General features: G+C 25.8%; 1 protein-coding gene across 1 annotated transcript in view; it reads left to right on the top strand.

The window, feature by feature from the left end:
* Positions 1–22,937, top strand: part of LOC111631410 (RNA-binding protein 25-like) — a 96,272-nt gene that overhangs the window by 34,944 nt on the left and 38,391 nt on the right. Inside the window, exons 9-11 of the mRNA XM_023375646.1 lie at positions 9,009–9,032; positions 16,895–17,190; positions 19,690–19,831. Of these exons, the coding sequence (XP_023231414.1) occupies positions 9,009–9,032; positions 16,895–17,190; positions 19,690–19,831 (462 nt within the window). The remainder of the gene's footprint in view (positions 1–9,008; positions 9,033–16,894; positions 17,191–19,689; positions 19,832–22,937) is intronic.

Below are 22,937 nucleotides of genomic sequence, written 5' to 3'. Positions count from 1 at the left end.
TGTAAAAATATAGTTAGTTTTTCCTCCAAAATTTAAGGAAAAATACAAGCATAAAAATAATGTTCAGCCAATATTTGGAATAATACATCATACAGTTTTTGCTATTAGCATGTACTGTACTTAGGGGTCAAGAGTATACTGTCATTATTTAGACCATTTCATTCTTAGAGATCCTTGACCTGTCTCAAATTGCAGAATTTCTTTCTCCATTTTCTGAAATTTTGATTTATTGATTTTGCCTGTTTTTAAATATTTATAATTTGTCTCTTATATGTATTGTATATTAAGTTATAATATAATCTTTATAAATCCAAATCTTGAAAAATCTACTAAAAAGTAAAAATGCAAATTCCTAAACCTCATCAGACTGAAAATCAAAATAATTTCACAAATTCAATGTCATTTTATTATTTTAGATCAAGATTTTTAGAGGTTTAAATTCTTGTATAGATAAATTAGTTTTTAAGAACTTATCATACTTAATAGTTTGAAAAATATTTATTTAAAATAATTTTTAAAAGTCTTTTCATCTAAAGTTACTTTGAAGTTTATGGCCTTTTCATACAAATAGGCTAAGTGCCTACTTTTTATTTCATTTAATTTAAACATATTTTGTGTGATATTCAGAGCTGCAGAGTCAGTAAAAGAAACACTTGACTCCGACTCAGATTCATGATAATTTTAGTAGGCCGACTCCGGCAAAATTAAATACTAAATCATTTTATGGGGGGCAGAGACACTCATAGGGGGTACCCTACTCTGAAAGGAGTCTGGGGCATTTACCCAAATACTTTTATAGTTAGTATTTTTAATATTTAACTTACATTAATATTTATTTGTATAAAAAAATTAATTTTTAACAAATATTTAATAAGAGGAGAAAGGGGGCAATAAAATTCTAATCTACATATATTCGACAGCATTTGCACTTCAATTTCATCCTTTCAGAAGAGTTAGTCCAACTGAAAAGTGTGTGATCTAACTACTTCAGTCCCTTTTTAACAAATATTTAATAAGAGGAGAAAGGGGGTAATAAAATCCTACATCTACATATATTTGACAGCATTTGCACTTCAATTTCACCCTTTCAGAAGAGTTAGTTCAACTAAAAAGTGTGTGATCTAGCTACTTCAGCCCTTGTTCAGAAAAGAAACATATGTACTCTGATAAATTAGCCTGGCTCATTCAGAAAAATAGAGTATTTGTTTAGAGCAGGGATAATCAAGAAATGATTCAAAAATATTCAAATTCAATTGGGTCAAAATAATTTAACTACTAAACACAAATACTACAAAGAACCCTACATATTTAATAAATTAAATTGATGTATTTTATATTTAAAATAAATTAATTATAACAAAATACAAAAAGATTTTAAAAAATTAATAAATATATAATAAATTTTCTTTTATTTAAATAAAAAAAACTAAAGTAAATTTAAAATGCGGGAGTCAGAGTCAAGTCAACACATATTTTCGACTTTTCTGGCCAGAAATTCCTCCCGATTAAGACTCCACAGGCCTGGTGATATTGCTTAAAATTTGTAAATTTTTTCTTTGATTTCAAAGAGAATTAATGTATAATTTACTGGATTTTGTGTGTGTGTGTGCGTGCGCACGCGCGCTTAAATAAAATAGTCATTCATGAAATTTTTATTACTATTGTTACATTTTTCTCACCTTATAAAATGTTAATTTTTGAAAAATAATGATGAAATTTATAATTATTTTTTAGGAAATTTATTAAATAGTGAGATAAGTGTACCAAATTTTTGCTCTACATGTTCTCCATTTACTCTCTCTGAGATATGCAAAGATTTTCATAGATTGGGAAAATTAAAAATGATCATCTGTAAGACAAATAGCAAAATCTATCAAACAGGTTAGAAAAACATCATTTTCACTAACTCTGCTGTTATAATACTGACTACTCATTTTCTGTAATACAGACATGTTCTATCTATTCATTCATTCAACCAAATGTAAAAGAATGTAGACAAAATTATGATGTAAGGAATGAGAGATGATATTAATATATGTATCGTTTCCTTTCCTTCATTTTTTTCCTCCATTCCTCTCTGGTAATTATAATAATTAATATAATATTAACATTAATCTTACAATGCATTCCCAGAACAGTATTTTTTTTATAAGTTAGTCCAAATATACTTTCTTGCTCTATAGCATTAATAATTTTCTATACCATTCTTGCATGCAGTGTTAAATGATTTTCTTTGATTCATATAAAATATATATATATGCTTGTTAGAAAAATTTTCTTATATAACTTTGTTCAGTTTGCTGATATTAATTTTTGTTAAATTGATTTGATATAGTTAATAAGTTAGTTATAAAAAACTATTGTTTAAAGTTTGATAAATTTATCATTACTTGCTATTATTATTATTATTATACATAAATATTTTCATTTCGGAATAATCAGATTCGTAAATCATGGAAGTTTTCGAAAATCAAATGTAAAAATAATGAAATTTGAACACATTCTTCTGTTTGTATAAAGAGATACAGTGGAACCTCGCATAACGAACAAAACAAATGATAAAAAATGACTTGCTTAACGAGCAATGTTTCGCACAAGGAGTGACGAGGAGAGGGGAACTCCCGGATTGTCTGCATGCTACATCAGTCTGTGTTTAGCACTCATTCCACTAGCATCTTGGTGTTGCTTGTGATCACACATTTTTCCAAACTTGTGTTCAGACATATTACGTATAAACATCAACAGTCATAGCCTGTTATATAATAAACACACCAAACGGTATACAAAATTCTTGGACTATGTAAAGGCTATAATTAAATATTAGAAATTAATTTATTTGGCTAGAGGTAGGCAGTTACACTGCTGTCTTGTATTAAATTTAATACAGTATATTGTATAATTTTCTTTAAATAAACGTTATACATAAAATATTTGAGTATTTTTTTCAGTATGGAATGCATTATTGTATTTTACATTAATTTATATAGGAAAAATTGTTTTGCTTAACAAATGTTTTGCATCACAAGTAAGATTCTGAAATGAATTATGCTCGTTAAGCGAGGTTCACTATATTATTGGATAATTTTATTATAGATACAATTTAATTTTGGCTAATTTTAGTTATTTGTAAAAGATAGTAATTTTTTTTTTCTTTTTGTACAATTTTAAAAATTTCATTAAATAGTTAAAAAATTTTCCATTAAAATATTCTAGAAAATAGTTTTGAGCTTTCAATATTTCAGTTTACCTTTAATAAGACTAAAATTTGTTATTTTTAGCAATATTTTTTTTGAAGAGGCACTGAAAGTTTTGAATTTAAAATTTAGCTTTTATATCAGTTATATCAATTATAAAATAGATGAATTCATCATCATCTCTTGAAAAATGGTGAAATAGAATTACAAAGATAGTATTTTTACAGAATAAAATTTTATCTTTATTGAAAATTTTAATGCTGGTTATAATACCAAGAGTTCTTTATTGAATAATTGACAGGAAAAAAAAACTTTCTCAGTTGTAAGCAAATCAATGATTCAAATCTCTTATAATAAATCTTTTGAGTAAACTACTAAAGTTTGGCATTTAGATTATTATTCAATAATTTGCTTTATAAATTAAATACTAAACTATAATAAAGATTTATTGAAAATTGTTTATATTTGCTAATATTGAAATTTGAAAGCATTCAAAGTTTTGTTTTCTTTAATATGTTTTTGAATGTTAATTGTGTTGTTAGTTTTACCGTAGTGTGTGAAATATTGTTGTAGGTGTTTCTTTAGAGGTGTAAAAAATACTGTGAGATTGTCAGGTCTAAAGCTGTGTTTGTTTGTGTATGTGTGATTTTATTGGAGCAGAACATATGCTGTAATTTCTTAATTAAAAATTCATCTGTGCATTTGGAGAAGTCATATATTATTATTTTTAACTATTTAGTTAAGTTTTTTTTTATTGTAATTTAGTTTTTCATTAATATTTACTTGAAAACAATCAATTTAAAGAGATTTAAAGGTGTGAAAAATATAATTAGGAATAAAGTGTTGATAGTCTTTTAAAAATAAATCAACTTAAGTGCACAATTGACAATACAAAGTGTGCACAGTTTATTTTATGAGAGTGCACTTTTGCTGAATTTACATTTAAGATTTCATCAGTCATTTATAATAATTTAAAAATGTATCATTTCCCTTATTTGAACAGATTTAAACATATTATATAACATTTACAACATAAATTTAAATTTTACATACAGTTAAACAAACTGAATTTATAAAAAGTTTTAAGCAAAACCTTTTTCAGAAGTTGAAACTTGATTTGTTATATAATTCTTAATTTTAGAAAGATTAATGTTGAAATGTTACAAGATTTATGTAATTTAATTAATACAGATTATCGTAAAATGATTTTAATACCATTCCAATCTAGTTCAAGATTATGGTTAACCTAGTTAAATTTTTTCTTTTTTATCAAATATTCAGATAAGATCAAATTATTCTGACAACAGCCAAATTTATAGACAAATCTACTTTGTTAAAAATATTTAAAATATTTCTGTACCTATTTATTTTTTCTGTTACAAATGCTATTTTTAATAAACATTTCATTGAAAATTTTTTCCTTCACTGTATCTTGATTAAAAATAATTTCCTCATAAATTTTAATACATTTTATGGAGTTTGAGAGAAATAGTGGCTTTGAAATTCTATTCAAATATGTACAGTACCTTTGCAACAGATTTTTCAAATTTTATAAAATGACCAGCAGATGAGCCCGGTGTTGCCTAGGCAAAAAACAACAACAAAGATTAAGATTATTAGATTATTTCGTACTTCTAATCCTTTTATTCTAGTAGCTCAGGATGCTTGCTAGTGGGCGTTCTAGCAGCAGCAGTGTCATTCCTTGGTATAAATAATAAATTACTATTTTAAATAAAAATAATAATATACTGAATTTCTCATGGCATACCCTATTAAAACACAGCCAAAAACACAAAAAACCGCATCAAGTAGTAATATACTGAATTTATTGTTCATTTAAATAATAGCTAGGGGCATCCCTAGTGGCCGTTTCTGGTATACTGTGACATAATCCAGTTTTTCAGCTTTATATAGTAGATATGTATCATTTCTGATTAAATAACTTAGATTCTATACTGGAAAAGCATAGTTAACAGTACCCATTATAATCAAATTAAATAATTTAAAATAAATATCCAAAGACCATACTTCTATTTTAGCCAACCATCTAGCGAGCTTAAAAGTTATTTGTTTTGTGTTTAAGTAGTTTAAAATGCCTATTATACAAACCATTATAGGAAAAATAAGTGCCCAAATACTTGATTTTATTAACACCAATAATTTTATTCCTGTTCAAGAACCATTTAGACTTTTTTCTAAGTTTTTCCACCATATTTAAATACTACAATTTTTGACTTTTGAATATTAATCTCAATTCTTTTTTCGTTACAAAATTTAGAAAACCTATCAATATTCATTGAAAATATAACCAAAAAGAAGGGGAACAGGGTATGATAGATGGCAAAAAGTTAATGAGACAAGTTGAACATGATCATCTAAATCAACAAAAAAATCTTTGAAATCCTTAATATATAGCAGACATGGGCAGATGTCTGCTATTGCTGAAAGTGTTAATTTCTGCTTTTTATTATTATTATTTTTACAATTTTATTTGCACAATTTTGTGAAAATATGTTTATTAAAAAAAATTCAATATTTGTTTTATATTATATAATAAAACCGTGGTACAGAATAAAAAAGTACAGAACTGCAGCTCCCATGCATTTTGCAAAACCTACATTTCGGCTCCCACTGAACTCTTGCTTGCCCACCCCTGATATATAGCAATAAAAGGTAAAGATCAAAACTCAGTCAGTCTGTAATTAGTTGTATTATTTTTATCATTATGTTTACGTATTATGCAAAAAAAAATTATTTCGGCCTCTAGAAATAATTCAGAAGTATATATTAAATTTTAGATTTTTCAGTAAATTAGATATGAAAGAATTAGGAGCATAACATATTCAGGAAGGATATTGTGATAGCCAGGTACAGTTTAATTCTTTAACTGAGAAATAGCCACAAACAAGTTGTTGTTCACAAAATTCACCATCTAATAATTCATTATATATTTCATTTTGAAAGCCAAGATTGGCAGCTATAACCAAAGGATTGTTTTCTATAAAATATTTTGTCTGAGCTGACAATGTAATCGGACATTGCATCAGATTCACTTTGTCTTTTAAGACAATTACGTGCTTATCAAAATTCACAGGAATTTCTAACTCAAGTCAAATACCAATGAACATATATCAAATATTTCTATTGTTTTACTTTACACAAATTTTTAGTTTGTAGATAATTGTAATTTTTATGATATCAATATCTAGATTTTTGAGAATTGTATAACTTTTTATAGTAATTTTTTACTCCTGTTTTATTTTGTTTATTTTTTTGTTTTAAGTTCCTATTATATTACTTAAAGATATGCATTAATAAATTATTAAACAATAATCTCATAATTATTTATTTTATGTAAAAAGAAAAAGTTAGTATCATTTTTCAAATTGTCTGAATTATTAAAAGAATTTTATTTAGGATTTTACACATACAATTTGTTTGATAAATTTCTTTGATTTGTCATAAAAAAAAGTAATGTAGTTGGTGTTCAATTTTTACGTGCAAAATAGGAAAATGAATGTGAATTTCCTAAGTGCCAAATTAGTTTTTTCTGTATAAAAATAATGTAAGACATTTTTTGATATACACTTTGTTCTAAGAAAATTAGTGATGTCAGTTCAACATTTTAAATTTATTCTGTTCTGATAAACTACAAGCTTTGTACCAAAATTATGAAAAATATTCAATGAAAAATTTAATTAATTACAGTAGAGAAATTACTGGAATGCCCTGTTTATTGTAAGTTTTTTTATAGTGCTGTATAATAGCATTACTTATGAAATGTTGATAGCTTCTTATTAATATAGGTAAATTAGTAAATTATTCTTTATCATATTTGCCCATGGTAGCAACTTTACAGATGGAAGAAATGGCCAACAAATCTTAACCATCATTTGTATTTTTAATATTCGTGAAAAAAATTTTAAAAAAGAAAGAAGACAAAAAACATTCAAAGTTCAATTGTTTCAATTCTTTGCTGTAAACTTATTATTATTTTAAGATTCTGCATGATTCTAATTAACATTTCTTGTAAAATGCTATTTCTTCTTGTTTTTAATACATTATTTTAATTTTATTTGTAAAATACACTTAGTCAAATGCTTCTGAAATTTTTATTCATTTTTCTATATTAAATATACAAATTGAACATCAACCTGTAATAATTTGCTTTTCTGTTTAAGATTGAAAATAATATAATTTTTAATCTTCTGACTTTGTAATGTTTTTTGTTTTGTTAGATTGACTTATATGTATCTATGGTACATAAAGTCTGACCAAAAAAATCACTTTAATAATGAAAACTGCATTTATTTATTTTTTATTAAATGTGTTATGTTCCTAGTTTACATTTTAAAATAATTCTTAGGAAAATTCGAAGAAAGATATTTGGAGACAAGTTATTCGCCAGCGATTGGCAATTTCACGCAAGTTGAAACAGGTAGTAATGGATATTTATTTAAAAAAAACGCTAGTTGGGACAGTTACTGGCTCATTTTATCACTTTCATCGCTTTACAATATCAAGAACCAACACTGCATATTGATTCTTATGCACTTACGTCTTGGGATAATTCATTATTTGGTATTTTCTCTTTCAGTAAAATTGCAATTTTGCATGTTGAAAAATGGGTATTGTTATAAATTTTGGGTATGTTTGGCATGTCTTTGTAATCTTGTAAGATACACACGAATACTTTCTTTGCACTTGGAAATTGTATGTATGTATGTTTGTGTGAGTGTATAAAAATATATTATTTTAGTTCTAAGATTATTTCAGATGAAATTATATATTTAATTTAATTTCTCATAAGAAGTTTATTTTAATAGCTAATGAAATTTCAATATTTTTAAGTTATAGAATATAATTTTAAATAATACTTTAAAAAATTTTTTTAACAATTGTTAGGATTGGTATCTATAACTTTGAGTTTACAAATATATAAGTTTTAGAATTCTAATATGATATACTTTTTTTAATCAATAAAAATTTTAAGTGATATTAAATCATAAAACAAAAAGAATAAATAAGTAAGACAAAACCTTTCGCACTTTGTTTCTAGCAGTTTAATCACTAAGTACAAACGTTTTTGGCCGTTTTGAATGGCCTTTTTCAGGTACACTAAGGTTGGCTTGGAACGTCGGTTAGCTGATAAAAATTATTATTTTTATCAACAATGACATCACTAGTAAGAAGAAACCTTTGTAAACAGTGACGGCATCTGAATATCTGCTAACCGACGTTCCAACCGACCTTATTGTACCTGATGGCCATTCAAAACGGCTGAAAACATTTGTACTTAGTGATTAAACTGCTAGAAACAAAGTGTGAATGGTTTTGTCTTACTTATTCTAAGTAGTTCTAGCTTTGAATGCATAAAAAGAATAAAGTTTTGATATTTAAAAAATATCAAATAAGATTTATTTTTCAGAAATTCTCAGTATATAAATCATTTGTGTATAAAATAAATAATTCTAGGTATAAAAGGATAGCAAGTAAACATTTTTTTTTTTTTTACTTTTAATTATAGTTGAAATCAAGTTAATGAAAAAAATTGACTAAATTGATAAATTAAGTTCAGAATTCAAGAACTTATACAATATTAATCAAATTTTAATTAAAATAAAAGTTTAAATCTATAATCTTTAGGTTCATTTTCTTACTCTCCTTAGTTGATAAATTCTTTTGTTTAATATACCAATTCTAATTACCTAGTGTATACACTTAATCAGTTTCAATGCAATATATGTTTTATGTATTTATATTATTATTAATTATAAGTTGTTAGCCAGTTATACTTATTAAGTTCATTTATAGGTTGGAATAAATATTTCGTCTAAGGCAAGTATGATTTAGCCAAATTATCCTTAGATATCCAAAATTAGAATACATATATTTTTCTATTAAATATCAAATTTGTTTTAATAGTTAAAATAATTTGAACTTTTCATTTATAAACTTAATGGCAACCGTATTTATAATAATTATTTAAAAACACAAGTTACAAAGTAAAACAGGAAAGATATTGTAAATTTTCTAATCTGCTAATTGTTTTTTCAAATTAATTTTAGTTGCAAAATTGTATTTTTGTAGATAATTGATTACACAAGAAAATTTGATTATTTTTTAACTTGTATACTTTTATAGTATAATTATTATTTTTATATAATCAAGTTTTATCTTAATGACTAAATAATCATTTTCGTAAGAAAGTAAAGTTAATTAAATTTTTATTTTTGTTTATATTTAAGATAAATAAAATTGATTTTTGTATATAAATCCTAAAATAAATTAAGTTCTTTTTAAGCAAAGTGTATTTATTCTTTCTTATATTAATTGAAGTGATTAAAATTAAGTTTAAAGTTACTATCATATATAAGAAAAAATAAACTTTATTAAGGGAATCATTTTATTATTATATCAGTGAAATAACAAAATGTGGAGTCATGTTATAAACTCTTCAAATATGTTTGCTATATTATAGCTTATTGCATTTCTCCTACTTAAGCTGGAGATAGTATGGTAGATGTTTTTCTATCACTGTAGACTTGAAATTAGCAAGAGCCAGAGGAAAGAATAATTAAACTGTATATAATGTATTGCATCATATTTCAAAGATATAAAAGGGAGATGAGGATTTTTCCCTGTAAATGGATAATGATATGGCACTGTAGTGTTATTTTTATCCTGAAAATGTCTTTTGGTTGTCAATAAGATTAGGTTTGTCTATTGAGTGGATGTTGCTATGTTTGATTAGTGATTTTACTTAGTCTAAAAAATTTTTTAAATTTTTTATAAGGATAAGATTATATCTAGCCTTTTTATTTAAAATCTTTGAAATGACTGTGCTTTTCATGAGTCAAATTTCTGACAATTGAGAATTAACTGTAACTCCTAAGCCATGCTTTGGCTAGCATTGATTTAGGCTTACCATTATTATTACTTGAAAAATAAAATTTTCTTGTGCATGTGTTGGTTATGTTATGAATATTCATTTCATGGAAAACAAAATACTCTTTTAGTTATTCATTATGATACTAATGAAAGAATTTTGAATAAAGTGGAATATAATTTGAAACATAACAAAACATTAAATATTTGCTTATGGATATATAATATAAACAAGTGAAGCCTTCAACATATTACAGAATAAAACTTTTTTTTTTTAATGTCAGGTTATTTAGGATTTATATAGCCTAAGATAATTTGAATTTTAATTATTTGACTAAAGATTGGCAGTTATGTTACCATCCTATTTTAGATTTAATAATTATAATTTAATTAATTAAGATTAATTTGGAAGATAAAATCAGTTCACAGTAGGACTCTGAATCCATAACTCTGCTTACCATGCAGTGTCTAAGTTGATTCATTTATTTCTAATTATTAAATTTAATACAAGATGGTGACATAACTGCCTAACTTTAGTTATTCTCTAACTTACATAATATCTGTTCTAAATTACATATAATCTGTATAATTAGACATGTTCTAGTCAGATTGTTAATTTGGCTCTATAACAAACTATAGAGACAGATTTGGGCTTGGTTTTCTACATAATTACATATATATTAAATTTTATAAATATATTATTCAGGAATGTAGCCAGTAATTTGTGAGAGTCACCTGCATGGCTGATGGCTTGTGTAAATTTAGTGTAGGTAGGTAGACTATTGTAAAAATGTAAAAACCTACAAACAGTAATAAAATTATTGTGTAAGGAGGAGCTATCATACAATATGGATGTATATATTATACGCAAGCCATATGCAAACCATTGATATGCATGACAATGTTCCATAAAAAAAAAAGAAAAGGCTGAACATGAACAAGTATTAAATTTTATTCTGCTTTATTTTGTGGCTATTCATGTAGCCTAGTGTTTGAGTATAATACATCTTTTTTCAGTTTCATTCAGCAGTCGATTTCTTGTGATGATTTTCTTCTAAGCTATGTTTATTTTTGAACTTGAATGGGCAGAAGAGTGAGAAGCAGAAGAACATTGGTGTGGGAAATGCTTTCTTGTGTGGCTACATTTCTGATTATTTATATTTTCTGTTTTAATTGAAGATCCTTAGTAATTTTAAAATTTCTCTTAATAAAATTTTAGAGTAGTATTTAATCTAAGTAACTGTTTTTATGAATTATTTTTGCGAGTTAGTCTTATTTCTATATACTAAATTGATAATTGGAAAGTTCTAAACTATCAAAAAGTCTAACAAAATTAGGGTGTCTTTATCAAAATTTCAGGGTATATGGTTTTTTCTTATTTCATGTACAGTAAATTCAATGTATTATTTTTATTCATTAATTGCCATTAATTTCATAAATGAATAAGGAGATTTATTTTAAGTTCTTAACATTTTTCAAACATTTTATAATATAAAACAAAGCTGAATTTTTTTGGATAAATTTCATGCTTATGTTATGTACATAGTGTCTGGAATTTCCGAATACGTTCACATTTTTGTTATTTATCATTTAATTGTGGTCATTTAAATGTTATTTTGTTTCAATGACACTGGCCATCATCTCATCAAGCATAAAATTGACCTAAAACAGACCCCTTAAAGAATAAAATTGTTTAAGAAGTAAAGTAGCAAGTTTACATTTTCAAAAGTATCATTGTATATCTTGAAAAAAAATGTGTAATTAAACAACTTATTTCATCAATGGGAAAGTTGTTTATGGGGACCAAATAAATCCGAAGTAACAAGAATTTTAACTAAAATTTGAATAATAAGACCAGTTTTTAGCACTAAAAAGATTCATTCCATTAACTGGCCTTTATATACAGTGTGAAATGGAGATAAAAACTTTTCAGCAAGTAACCTCAGTCTAGCACATGCATGAGGCCATATTGCCAGACAGTAGCAACATACAGTAAAGGTTCAGAAGATAGGGAAGAAAGATGCAAAGAAAGAGTGAAGGTGGGAGAGAAAGTTAGAATATTAGACCAATGTACAGTTGGTATGAAATTATTTGAACACTTTTCATGGACCTAAAGGATAAATTTGTGTGTTCAACCTCAACTATGATAAAGACTTAGATGTGCTTAACCAGCCTTCCTCTGACCATAGCTAACATGTCAGACATGCTAGATGTGACTGTTTTTTTTTTCCTTATGGTGTGTTAAACTGTAGTATGTAGAAGCACAAAACAATAGCTATGTTGTATCCCACAGAAAAAAATGTCCATTGTAACTAGATCCAGTGATCTAGATGGCTATAAAACTGATTCCCATAGCCAATGCACTGGTTGTGAATAATTTGAGAATACCTTGTCTTGTTGCAACCAGGTGGCATTTCATTCTAACAGGGCATGTCATCAATAAACCCTCGTACAGTGTTCAAAAGTATCATTGCATATCTAGATCCTGAAAGGGTTTTTAAGTAAAAAACAGGTCCTAAGATCTTGTCTTTCCAAATTCCACATCACTCATTTATTAATTACTGCCATTGATGATTTGCTTTCATGAAGTGGGTGGGTTAGCATTAGATCAATAATGTGTGTTAAAAACATATTGGATAGAATCCCTATCTAACCTGTTCTCAAAATGTTCATCTTCCTCAATCTTATTTGGAACAAAATGACAGAAATCTAGTCTTTTCTGAGCATAACCACTCACCAAACTGTTGCCAGATCAAACAGTACAGATGTTAATGGTAATGCTTGAGTGTCTTCATTGTTTTGAGCAAATGTGCATTCTCTGGCTGCTATCCTTATACTAGCAGTCAGATGTACTGTACTTCATAGTATAGCAGATTTCGCCCTTGTTTACATATATTGGCATTTGATAAACATTAATAGCCTTCTCTCTGCCTTCAAATCATCCAGTTGTTTGTTATCACTTTAAGAATCATATAAGGAAGGGGTTGAGGAACACCTCAATAGTGGAAACCAAACATTCTAGCTTCTGCTCTTGCATTGTGTTCATATCAATCATATATAATAACCATGTCACAAAGTTGTTCATTTGATGACCTGCAGCATAATGTAGAATTACAATATTGTATTGCTTTGCAGATTGCAAATTAACACTTGCTACTTATTTAATGCTATGCATGAAGAAAATAATCTAAATTCTGTTTTCATTTGATTTTCAACACCTGATCTGAGACATTCTTAAGATCACTTTATCAAGTCATTTCATAAACAATGTAATATCAAAACATTTGTGTTTTCCTGTATTTACTACATGTGGTGCATTAGCTGTTTGCTGATTTGTATTTTGCTGTTTTCTGGCAATGTGGTCTTCCTGCATATATCAGACTGTGAGGTTACTTGCTGAAACTTTTTAGGGCAAAAAATTGGATTTATTATTCAAATTTCAATCAAAATTTATCTACCTTGGATTTATTTTATTACCACAAACAACTTTTCCATTGAAGCCACAATTTGTTATTTAAGAATTTTTTCAAGATAATAAAATTCTTTATTAAGGAGCCTATTTTAGGTTGATTTTATGGTTGCCATTTGTCACAGAAATAAAATGACATTTAAACAACAACAATCAAATGATAAATAATGGAGATTGACTGTATTTGGAAGTTCCAGACACCCTGTATATTATTGTAATTCTTGAAAATTTGTGGAAAATAAATCTTGTTTATTAATTTTTTTCTTAATTAATAAAAACTTAAGTCTGTAAAATATTCTCAATATATTTTGAATTTCTAAAAAGTTTAATAAAAAGGTTCCTATTTTATAGTGGTTCATTACAAAGAAAGTTTTTTGTGGCATAGTGTTTTGTAAATTTCATTTTGTTTTGATTAAGTGTAACTTTTTCCAATATAATTTTAAAATTTATTAAAATATTTAGTAATAGAAAGGTAAATCTTTCTAAAGATCATTAAAGCATTTTCAGTATGAAGGAACTAAGGAATAAAGTATCATCATTAATATTTTATTTCTTGTACTTGAATGCAATACCTTGTGAGTCTGAATACAATATACTGAACTTATATATTTGTGATATAAATTAAAGAACTAATTACGAATGCCACGTTTTAGTATGGGTCATTTAATATTTAAAATATTAATTAAAAGAAAATGTTATCATTTATATAGGCTGACCATTTTTCTGCATTGTAATTCAGGACATTGAGCCTAGTAGGAGGGGGTAATTTTACAAAAAAAAAATTAAAAATTACACTTAATGAAACAAATATAAATACAATAAAAACTTATTTATTTATTTAAAGCATAAATAATTTGAACAAAAATTAAAAACTTAAGAACTTAAAACACTTAAGAGTAGTTAAGAGTATTTTCAACAGTATGAATTATAAAAATATGCTTTGCAATTAAAATACAATACTGTTAATTTATAGAATGATTATCAAAACAACAAAAAACAGTTTCACGAGTTTAGGAATAACTGTTATAATATAACCACTCTAGTCACAAGTTTGCAATGAGGTTTGCTGCAAACTTCATTACAAAAAAGAGCACACACTCATTGCTGTCAGTGCAAGGCTCTGAAAATAATGCAGTCCGTACATGGAAATACTATAGAAACTAAATTTATTTCCATATTAAACGAATTGTTAATTCTGGGACGTATATCTATCCGGGATGCAGAGCTGGAATCTGGGACTGTCCCAGAAAATCCAGGATGAATGGTCGTCCTACATTTATACTTATAGTTCAACTGTCTTAATCTTTATTAGTACTTAAAATTAAGTGACAAATATATTACATCTAAAGAAAACTCAAATAAATATTTACTTGTGACATTGTTGACATTGTTTTTAACATATTAGAGATATTTCTTTGTAGAAAATATAAATAATGAATGTGTAGTTGTTAAAATTATTATTTCAAAGTTAATTTAACATATTTTATTATTTTTAGATATGTAATATACTCCTAATAACAGATTATGCTTTTTACCAATATATATGCTTTTGAAATAATTTTTTCAAATAATAGTAAAAAATTTTTAAAAATTCAGAACTATCAAACATTTTGATTACTAAAAAATATTATATAATTATACATATATTTATCATTCAGAATATTTCATAATATACTTCTTTAAAAAGCATTTATATTGAAATTAAATGTTATTAGGAAAAATATTAATTCTAAAATTTCCATTCGTAACTCTCACTAAGATAGCATCGAAAAAAGAGTAGTTAATTTATATGCTTTTTAAATGTTCGCATTTTAAAATTATTCAGGATTATATACTAGCATTAATACCTTATTCTAAATTACAGTATAGAATGTCTTTCTCAGAATAGTCAACAATATCTTTGTGTAAATTTTTAAGATTATTAGGCAAGGAAAATAATTTTTTTACAAAATATGTAGATCAATATAGCTACTCTTTTTACAATTTTTATCTTATTATGAAATAACCCAATAATATTTTTTGTTGGCAATGGTTAGGAAACTCTCCCATTAGTTCTTACTTTTTATCATTAATAACAAGAATGGGCTGGAAAGCTCTGTAATGCTTATTGAAATGGAAGAACTTCAAACTACTATCCGATGTGGAAAGAAGTACTATCTGCATTACGGGTGAGATTTTGTCAATTTGGTTTTATTGAAAATGGAATTCAAAAAGAAATTAATTATACTCAATCTGTTTATTGTTTTTTATTGTTTATATTTTCATCTAATGAGTTTTTCATTATAATAGAGTTAAAATTTTGATTTATGAACTTAATAGAAAAACTTTTTATTAAGTGAAATCAGCTTAACTCATAAATCATTTAATAATAAACTGTATTAAATCTTCTCCATAAGAAGAAGAGTAGAAATTAAAAATTTTTAATCTTAATCATAAAAGATTAAAACAAAAATTTTCTTAATTTTACTAATTAATTTAAGTGTACTTCAAAGTAATCAAAATTTAAGAATATATGATTTCAAAATGAAATTAGTTTTCCATTATACTTTGTCAGGAATAATTCCATATAAATGTTAAATTTATAAATTCAAGATTTTTCAATCTTGAAATAACTTATCTAAATTCAAAACGTATTTTGAGAATTTTCTGAGTATCCTGAAATTTGAAATTTTTTACTTCAAAAATTAATTTTTCCAATTGTTTAAAAAAGTTAAGCTTTCAAATTCTTCATTTCTAATAAGAAAAAACTTAGTGACTATTTTGTTTATAGTTTTTAATTTTAGTTTTAAAATATTTTCCTCTTAATACACAAACGGTTCAATGCAACTGTTTTAAGATTCATTAAAGAATTATTTCATAGTCTGTTGGAAAGTATCAGTTATAAGTAAGATGTACCCTGATGTACCAGACTTTTCTAGGAGTCTCCAGAAGAAGAAAGTATACAGTGCTGTGAGTTTTATCTTGTATAATTTTTATTTATTTTGAAAATTGTGGCAACCATACTGTATAATTTTATTGCCTGCTTGAATTATACAGAAGAGCATGCCAGCAGGAATTTAATTATTGATAAATATTTTTTTAATTGTTTATAAAAATATGATTTATTAGCTATTTGATTGCTATGCTTATCAGATTATATTAATAAAATGTTAATATAATATGCCACTTAAAAAATTAACTGTTACTGAGTGAGTGAATGTAAATGTATTTTGGATTTATATATACACTTGCATTCACATAAATCATATTGTTTGCTGATTTTATGATTCCTGTTGATATCCGTAATATAAATGTAAAGTTTTTTCCTCTTTTAACTTTAAATTTATTTCTACTTATTTTACAGAGAGCTGAAGAAGAAAAGGAGAAAGAGCGAGAACGAAAAGAACGTGACAATAGAAGCAAAGATAGAAATAGAGATCGTGATAGTAAAGACAGAGATAGAAAAAGCACAAGTAGACGTGAAAGAACACCTTTACGTGACAGAGATCATGATCGGATTCGTGACAGAGAAAGAGAACATGAGAGATCTCCATTAGAACGTAATCGTGTCAAGGACAGAGCCGAACGTCTTGCTACTCGATCTCGTTCCAGATCTAGAGATAGAGCTTGGTCTCAAGAAAGAGAAAGGTCTAGAGAAAGGTAATTAAAATATTTTTAAAATATTTGAAATATTGTTTTTTCTTTTTAAATTATATATTGCACTCTGAAAAAGTTTTAATAATGTGTAAGATCTTTAATAAATGTGAAATTTTTAAAGTTATTATTGTTTGCTTCATATCTAGTAGAGTCCATTTTGAATACATTATTGTAAGGCTACCAAATGTCAGAATAACAATTGTAAAATCAACTGAAGAGGGACCGAAAGAAGTCTGAAATGCATTTCTATTTCAATAAAGGATATTTTAAGGAGTAAAAGTGTTCTTCTGTGTCTAACCATTGTAACAAATCTAATTTTAAAAAAATTGGGTAGAATGGCCAATTACCAAAAAAAAAATGAAATTCTTAGTTCATGTAGTTAAATATATTATTTTAAGAAAGATTTTTATACACAGTTAAGTATGCAACGTTGTTGATTTATAATTTGAAGATATTTTCCTGAAACAAAACTTCATTTGCATATTTTGTTTATATGTAATTTGATTTTTTTCTCGCATATACTTTAGCATCTTAGATTATTTGCAAGTTTTAATATATTCTTATTCAATAAAAATATTTTATCAAATAAGTATTATATCAGAATCCTTCCTTAGACTGAATTTTTTTTGTTAAAAGTGATTTTGTTCAAAAAATAGCATATTATATTTAAAATTATCATTAATTGTAAATCACATATATATAAAACAAGCGTGTATTTTCTTTAACATTCTGTTTCTGAAGGAATAAATTTATTACATCATTATTATTATTATATCACATTTCCTATGTTTATCATATTTTCAAGAATATAACTCCTATCAGTTCTATAAAATTTTTATTCTGTGAAAAATTTCTTTACAACTATACAAGTGTAATACATTAGTTAGAGAGAGCTTTAACTACAAGAGCAACCACAGATTATAAGTTTCCAATTTTACCAGACATTTAACAACTAAATTTGGTAAATTCATCCAGAACTTTTTGGTAGATTTTGTATAATTCAGGAGATTTAAAAATTTTTGTTTAGTTACATCAGTTTTTTTATCAGTTATATATTATTTTACAGTACACTCACATTTTTAAAACTTTATAAATAAAGTTTTAAAATAATCCTTATGATTTAAGTGAAGGTTTTTATTTCATTCTAGAAAAATGTACATAGAAGAATCTACTTATTTTATATAATTATTTTGGTACTTGCCTGTACCACTGCTGATAAGTAACTGATAATATTAAATGGAATAAGTATGTAATTCCACAATTAGTGGAAATTTTGGCTTTATTGACTAACATTAAAATAACTTGTTAAAACAATTATATAACTTGAAGATTTATTATTATTAAATACTGATTAATCCAGTGTTGTTTAACTTAAATGTTTTTTATTTCAAAAATATTTTTAAAATTATATTTAAGCACTAGTTAAGACTGATGATGATTGTATTATCAGCTGTTTGCACTTAAAAGTCATTTGTCTGGAGGTAATGATAACTGTGACTGAAACTTTGATTTCAAAGAACAAGATTTTATAAGTATTTTAATTTACACATTTTGGGAAATGGTAATTCTGATATTAGACAACTGATAACAATATTTATAGTTACAATAATCAGATTCTGCTATTTGATATATTATCACATTGATTAAATATGAATTATTTATATTCTTTATTTACTATTAAGATTAGAGTTTTTGTTTTATACTTTTGTAAATATGTATGAAGATAAATATATATGTGAATGATATTGGATTTTTGTTAACTTTTGTATTTATTCAGAAACTTTTACAGCTTAGATTTATTGGATTTTTTTATAAACCTAAAATTTTTGGCTTATTTTTACTAACTTATCACACAAGGAATAAGTTTAAGTTCATCACACTGGTATAAGTTTGATTAATAGAAGAAATGCATTTCAGGTCTTAATGGCCCATCTTCAGTCTTTTTATTCTTTACAAAAGAAATAATAGATATAAATTACATCACACATAATAATACAGATAATATTTTTTAAATGTTTTTTACTTACATAACTGATTATTAAGCACAAATTGAAATTAAAAATTGGGCAATTGATTGCATAAAATTTGTATAAAAATGGGTGCTGTATAAGATAAAATTAAGGTAGATAAGTAAAAAACTATTAAATAAATAAAATTAATAAATTAAAAAAGATTTCCTATAAAATAATAATAATTGCTATTACATGTAGATGGGTAAAAAATTGAGGTGGATAATGTTTAAAACAAATTTTTTTTAAAAAAATAAAACATAAATAGAAGTTAAAATTAGATTTAAAAACTTTTTTCAAAAAAGTTGAAATTAAAAACTCTTAAAACTATTATAAAAGTAAAAGTTTTTGAACAAAAAACAAAAAAATACTTTTCTCTAGAAATCAAAATAATTATATATATTCTTCCAAATATCTTCTTTCTAATCAACCTACTGATGGTTAATAGTTTATTTGAACTACATTAAAGTGGGTTTTAATTTTATTAATTTAGGTCACGAGATAAAGATGTAGACAAAGATAGAGAAGATGAAGAGGATGCTTATGAACGTAAAAAATTGGAGAGAAAATTAAGAGAAAAGGAAGCTGCTTATCAAGAGGTATTGATTTATTTTTCATGTCATTTGAAAAATATCATTACTACGTTAATTTCAAATAAATATATCTTATAGATATAAGTATTTATTTTAGCTCTTTATATAAAATATATAAAAAATCAGCATTTATTGCATGAATTACAAAGTAGAGTCCAACTTAATATAGTTGTTAACTTTCATCATTGTATAATTTTAAAGAAATTGATTACTAACTTACTATAATATCAAAATATTTATATTTTTCTTTCAGAAACTTAAAATATAAATATATGGTAAAACTTCTCTAACTCAAATGTCTGCAACTCAAATATTTTTTTTTTTCAACTCAAAGTACTTGGTAGGTCTGAATGGAATAGCATAGGGGTTTAACATCTCCAACTTGAATTTTTATTTAACTCAAATTTCTCCAAGTCAAAGGTTTTCATGGTCCCTGACACTAATTTATGTTAATTTCAATTTCCCTGACCCAAATTTTAATATTTATTCTATCCAAAGTGATCCTAATTATTGGATTTCCATGAAATTTCAGACAGTTGTATCTACAGTCCAACACCTATTTGCAGACAATGTTCCAGTCCAAAATGCTCTCACTTTGGACTGGAATATATGATAAAATATACGATACATCTTGTTGAGATCTCTGTACCTGCAAAACTGATTCTATTAGTTACACTGAACACTTTGCTGAAAAGGTGTTAGCTTTTTGTTTTAAACAGTGCATGTATCAAAGATTCTTAGTATAATGCAAGAAAATAAAAATGTATTCAGAATTAGCATTTTTCACTCTATTGTTCTCTAACTTGAATCATCTGTATTCAAAGTTTATTTCTGCCCATTGAAGCTTCAAGTTAGGAAGTTTTACTGTAATTGAAACTTAGTAATTTAATTATTGTAAAGGAAAATGTCAAGGATGTAAGTACTGCACTGAAAGTCATTTCTTAAACCACACTGCCACAAAACAGCTATTTTTTTTCGAAATTGCATCATTTCTGTATTTCTGTACTATGACATAGTTTTTATAATCATTGTATTATTTAACAATTAATGCAATTTATATATATATATACAGGTAACCCCCATATAACACGGCACTTCTACAGCATGGATTCACTCTAACACAGTTCGAGAATTGGGAACATCCCCCGTATAACACGGTGCTTTTATAGCACAGGTTCACTGTAACATGGTTCAGGAATTGGGTAAAACCCTCGTACAACATAAAATGTAATAAAGGGTGCGTTCTTTTATACCTCCACGTAACTCTGCACAAGCATTCTAATTGTTTTCATGGCCTACTTTGAATGCTCTTTCAACAAATAATCCATTTAATGGTTAAATTTTACAATTGGGACCCTTCTTTTGCCTCTAAAAGCTCATTTTAAAATTATAGATTCCTCCACATGATACTATCGATAGTGCAGGCGCCACAATCTTTCTTTCACCGTTGTTCCTAAATGCCTACAAAGAGCAGTGCACTCCTGTTGCAGAGCGACCGCTATTAACGAATGCACCCAAAAACTGTTACCAGTTGATGATGCTCATGCTGAGATCATCATATAAAATGAATAATCCTCTAGTAAAATATTTACTTAAATAAGTATTTTAGCTATGAAAAAAACGAATAATAAATCCGATTTAAATAAGGATTTAACAACATGTCTTAATTTTTGGAACCTAATCCCCCTTTTTGCACTAGTCCTTTGTTTCGTATAACACGGATTTGCATAACACGGCAATCTTTTGGAACGTAACTCCTGCGTTGTATGGGGGTTACCTGTATATATTTTCCCTTTCCAGTAATGAAGAACAAATGTGTAAAAAGTGGCCTTGCCTTTAACCTTATCTTTTCAGCTTTAATGTTCAATTAATAATGATTATAGTATGGAAAATTTTTATTAAATTGCATTGTAAAATATATAGCATTCAATATTGAAATTTAGTCAGTTAAATAAATTTAAATTCAGTAATTTATCCTTTTAAACTATGTTAGGAAATTAATTTCATAATTTTGATTTTTTTTAGTTAAATAATACTAACTNACAAAAAGAATAAATAAGTAAGACAAAACCTTTCGCACTTTGTTTCTAGCAGTTTAATCACTAAGTACAAACGTTTTTGGCCGTTTTGAATGGCCTTTTTCAGGTACACTAAGGTTGGCTTGGAACGTCGGTTAGCTGATAAAAATTATTATTTTTATATAATCAAGTTTTATCTTAATGACTAAATAATCATTTTCGTAAGAAAGTAAAGTTAATTAAATTTTTATTTTTGTTTATATTTAAGATAAATAAAATTGATTTTTGTATATAAATCCTAAAATAAATTAAGTTCTTTTTAAGCAAAGTGTATTTATTCTTTCTTATATTAATTGAAGTGATTAAAATTAAGTTTAAAGTTACTATCATATATAAGAAAAAATAAACTTTATTAAGGGAATCATTTTATTATTATATCAGTGAAATAACAAAATGTGGAGTCATGTTATAAACTCTTCAAATATGTTTGCTATATTATAGCTTATTGCATTTCTCCTACTTAAGCTGGAGATAGTATGGTAGATGTTTTTCTATCACTGTAGACTTGAAATTAGCAAGAGCCAGAGGAAAGAATAATTAAACTGTATATAATGTATTGCATCATATTTCAAAGATATAAAAGGGAGATGAGGATTTTTCCCTGTAAATGGATAATGATATGGCACTGTAGTGTTATTTTTATCCTGAAAATGTCTTTTGGTTGTCAATAAGATTAGGTTTGTCTATTGAGTGGATGTTGCTATGTTTGATTAGTGATTTTACTTAGTCTAAAAAATTTTTTAAATTTTTTATAAGGATAAGATTATATCTAGCCTTTTTATTTAAAATCTTTGAAATGACTGTGCTTTTCATGAGTCAAATTTCTGACAATTGAGAATTAACTGTAACTCCTAAGCCATGCTTTGGCTAGCATTGATTTAGGCTTACCATTATTATTACTTGAAAAATAAAATTTTCTTGTGCATGTGTTGGTTATGTTATGAATATTCATTTCATGGAAAACAAAATACTCTTTTAGTTATTCATTATGATACTAATGAAAGAATTTTGAATAAAGTGGAATATAATTTGAAACATAACAAAACATTAAATATTTGCTTATGGATATA

This window comes from Centruroides sculpturatus, unplaced genomic scaffold, assembly GCF_000671375.1.
Source record: "Centruroides sculpturatus isolate CEXI.00-Female unplaced genomic scaffold, Cexi_2.0 scaffold526, whole genome shotgun sequence".
NCBI classification, from domain to species: domain Eukaryota; kingdom Metazoa; phylum Arthropoda; class Arachnida; order Scorpiones; family Buthidae; genus Centruroides; species Centruroides sculpturatus.
Note: the sequence above shows the minus strand (reverse complement) of the source record. Positions and strands in the feature narration are given on the sequence as shown.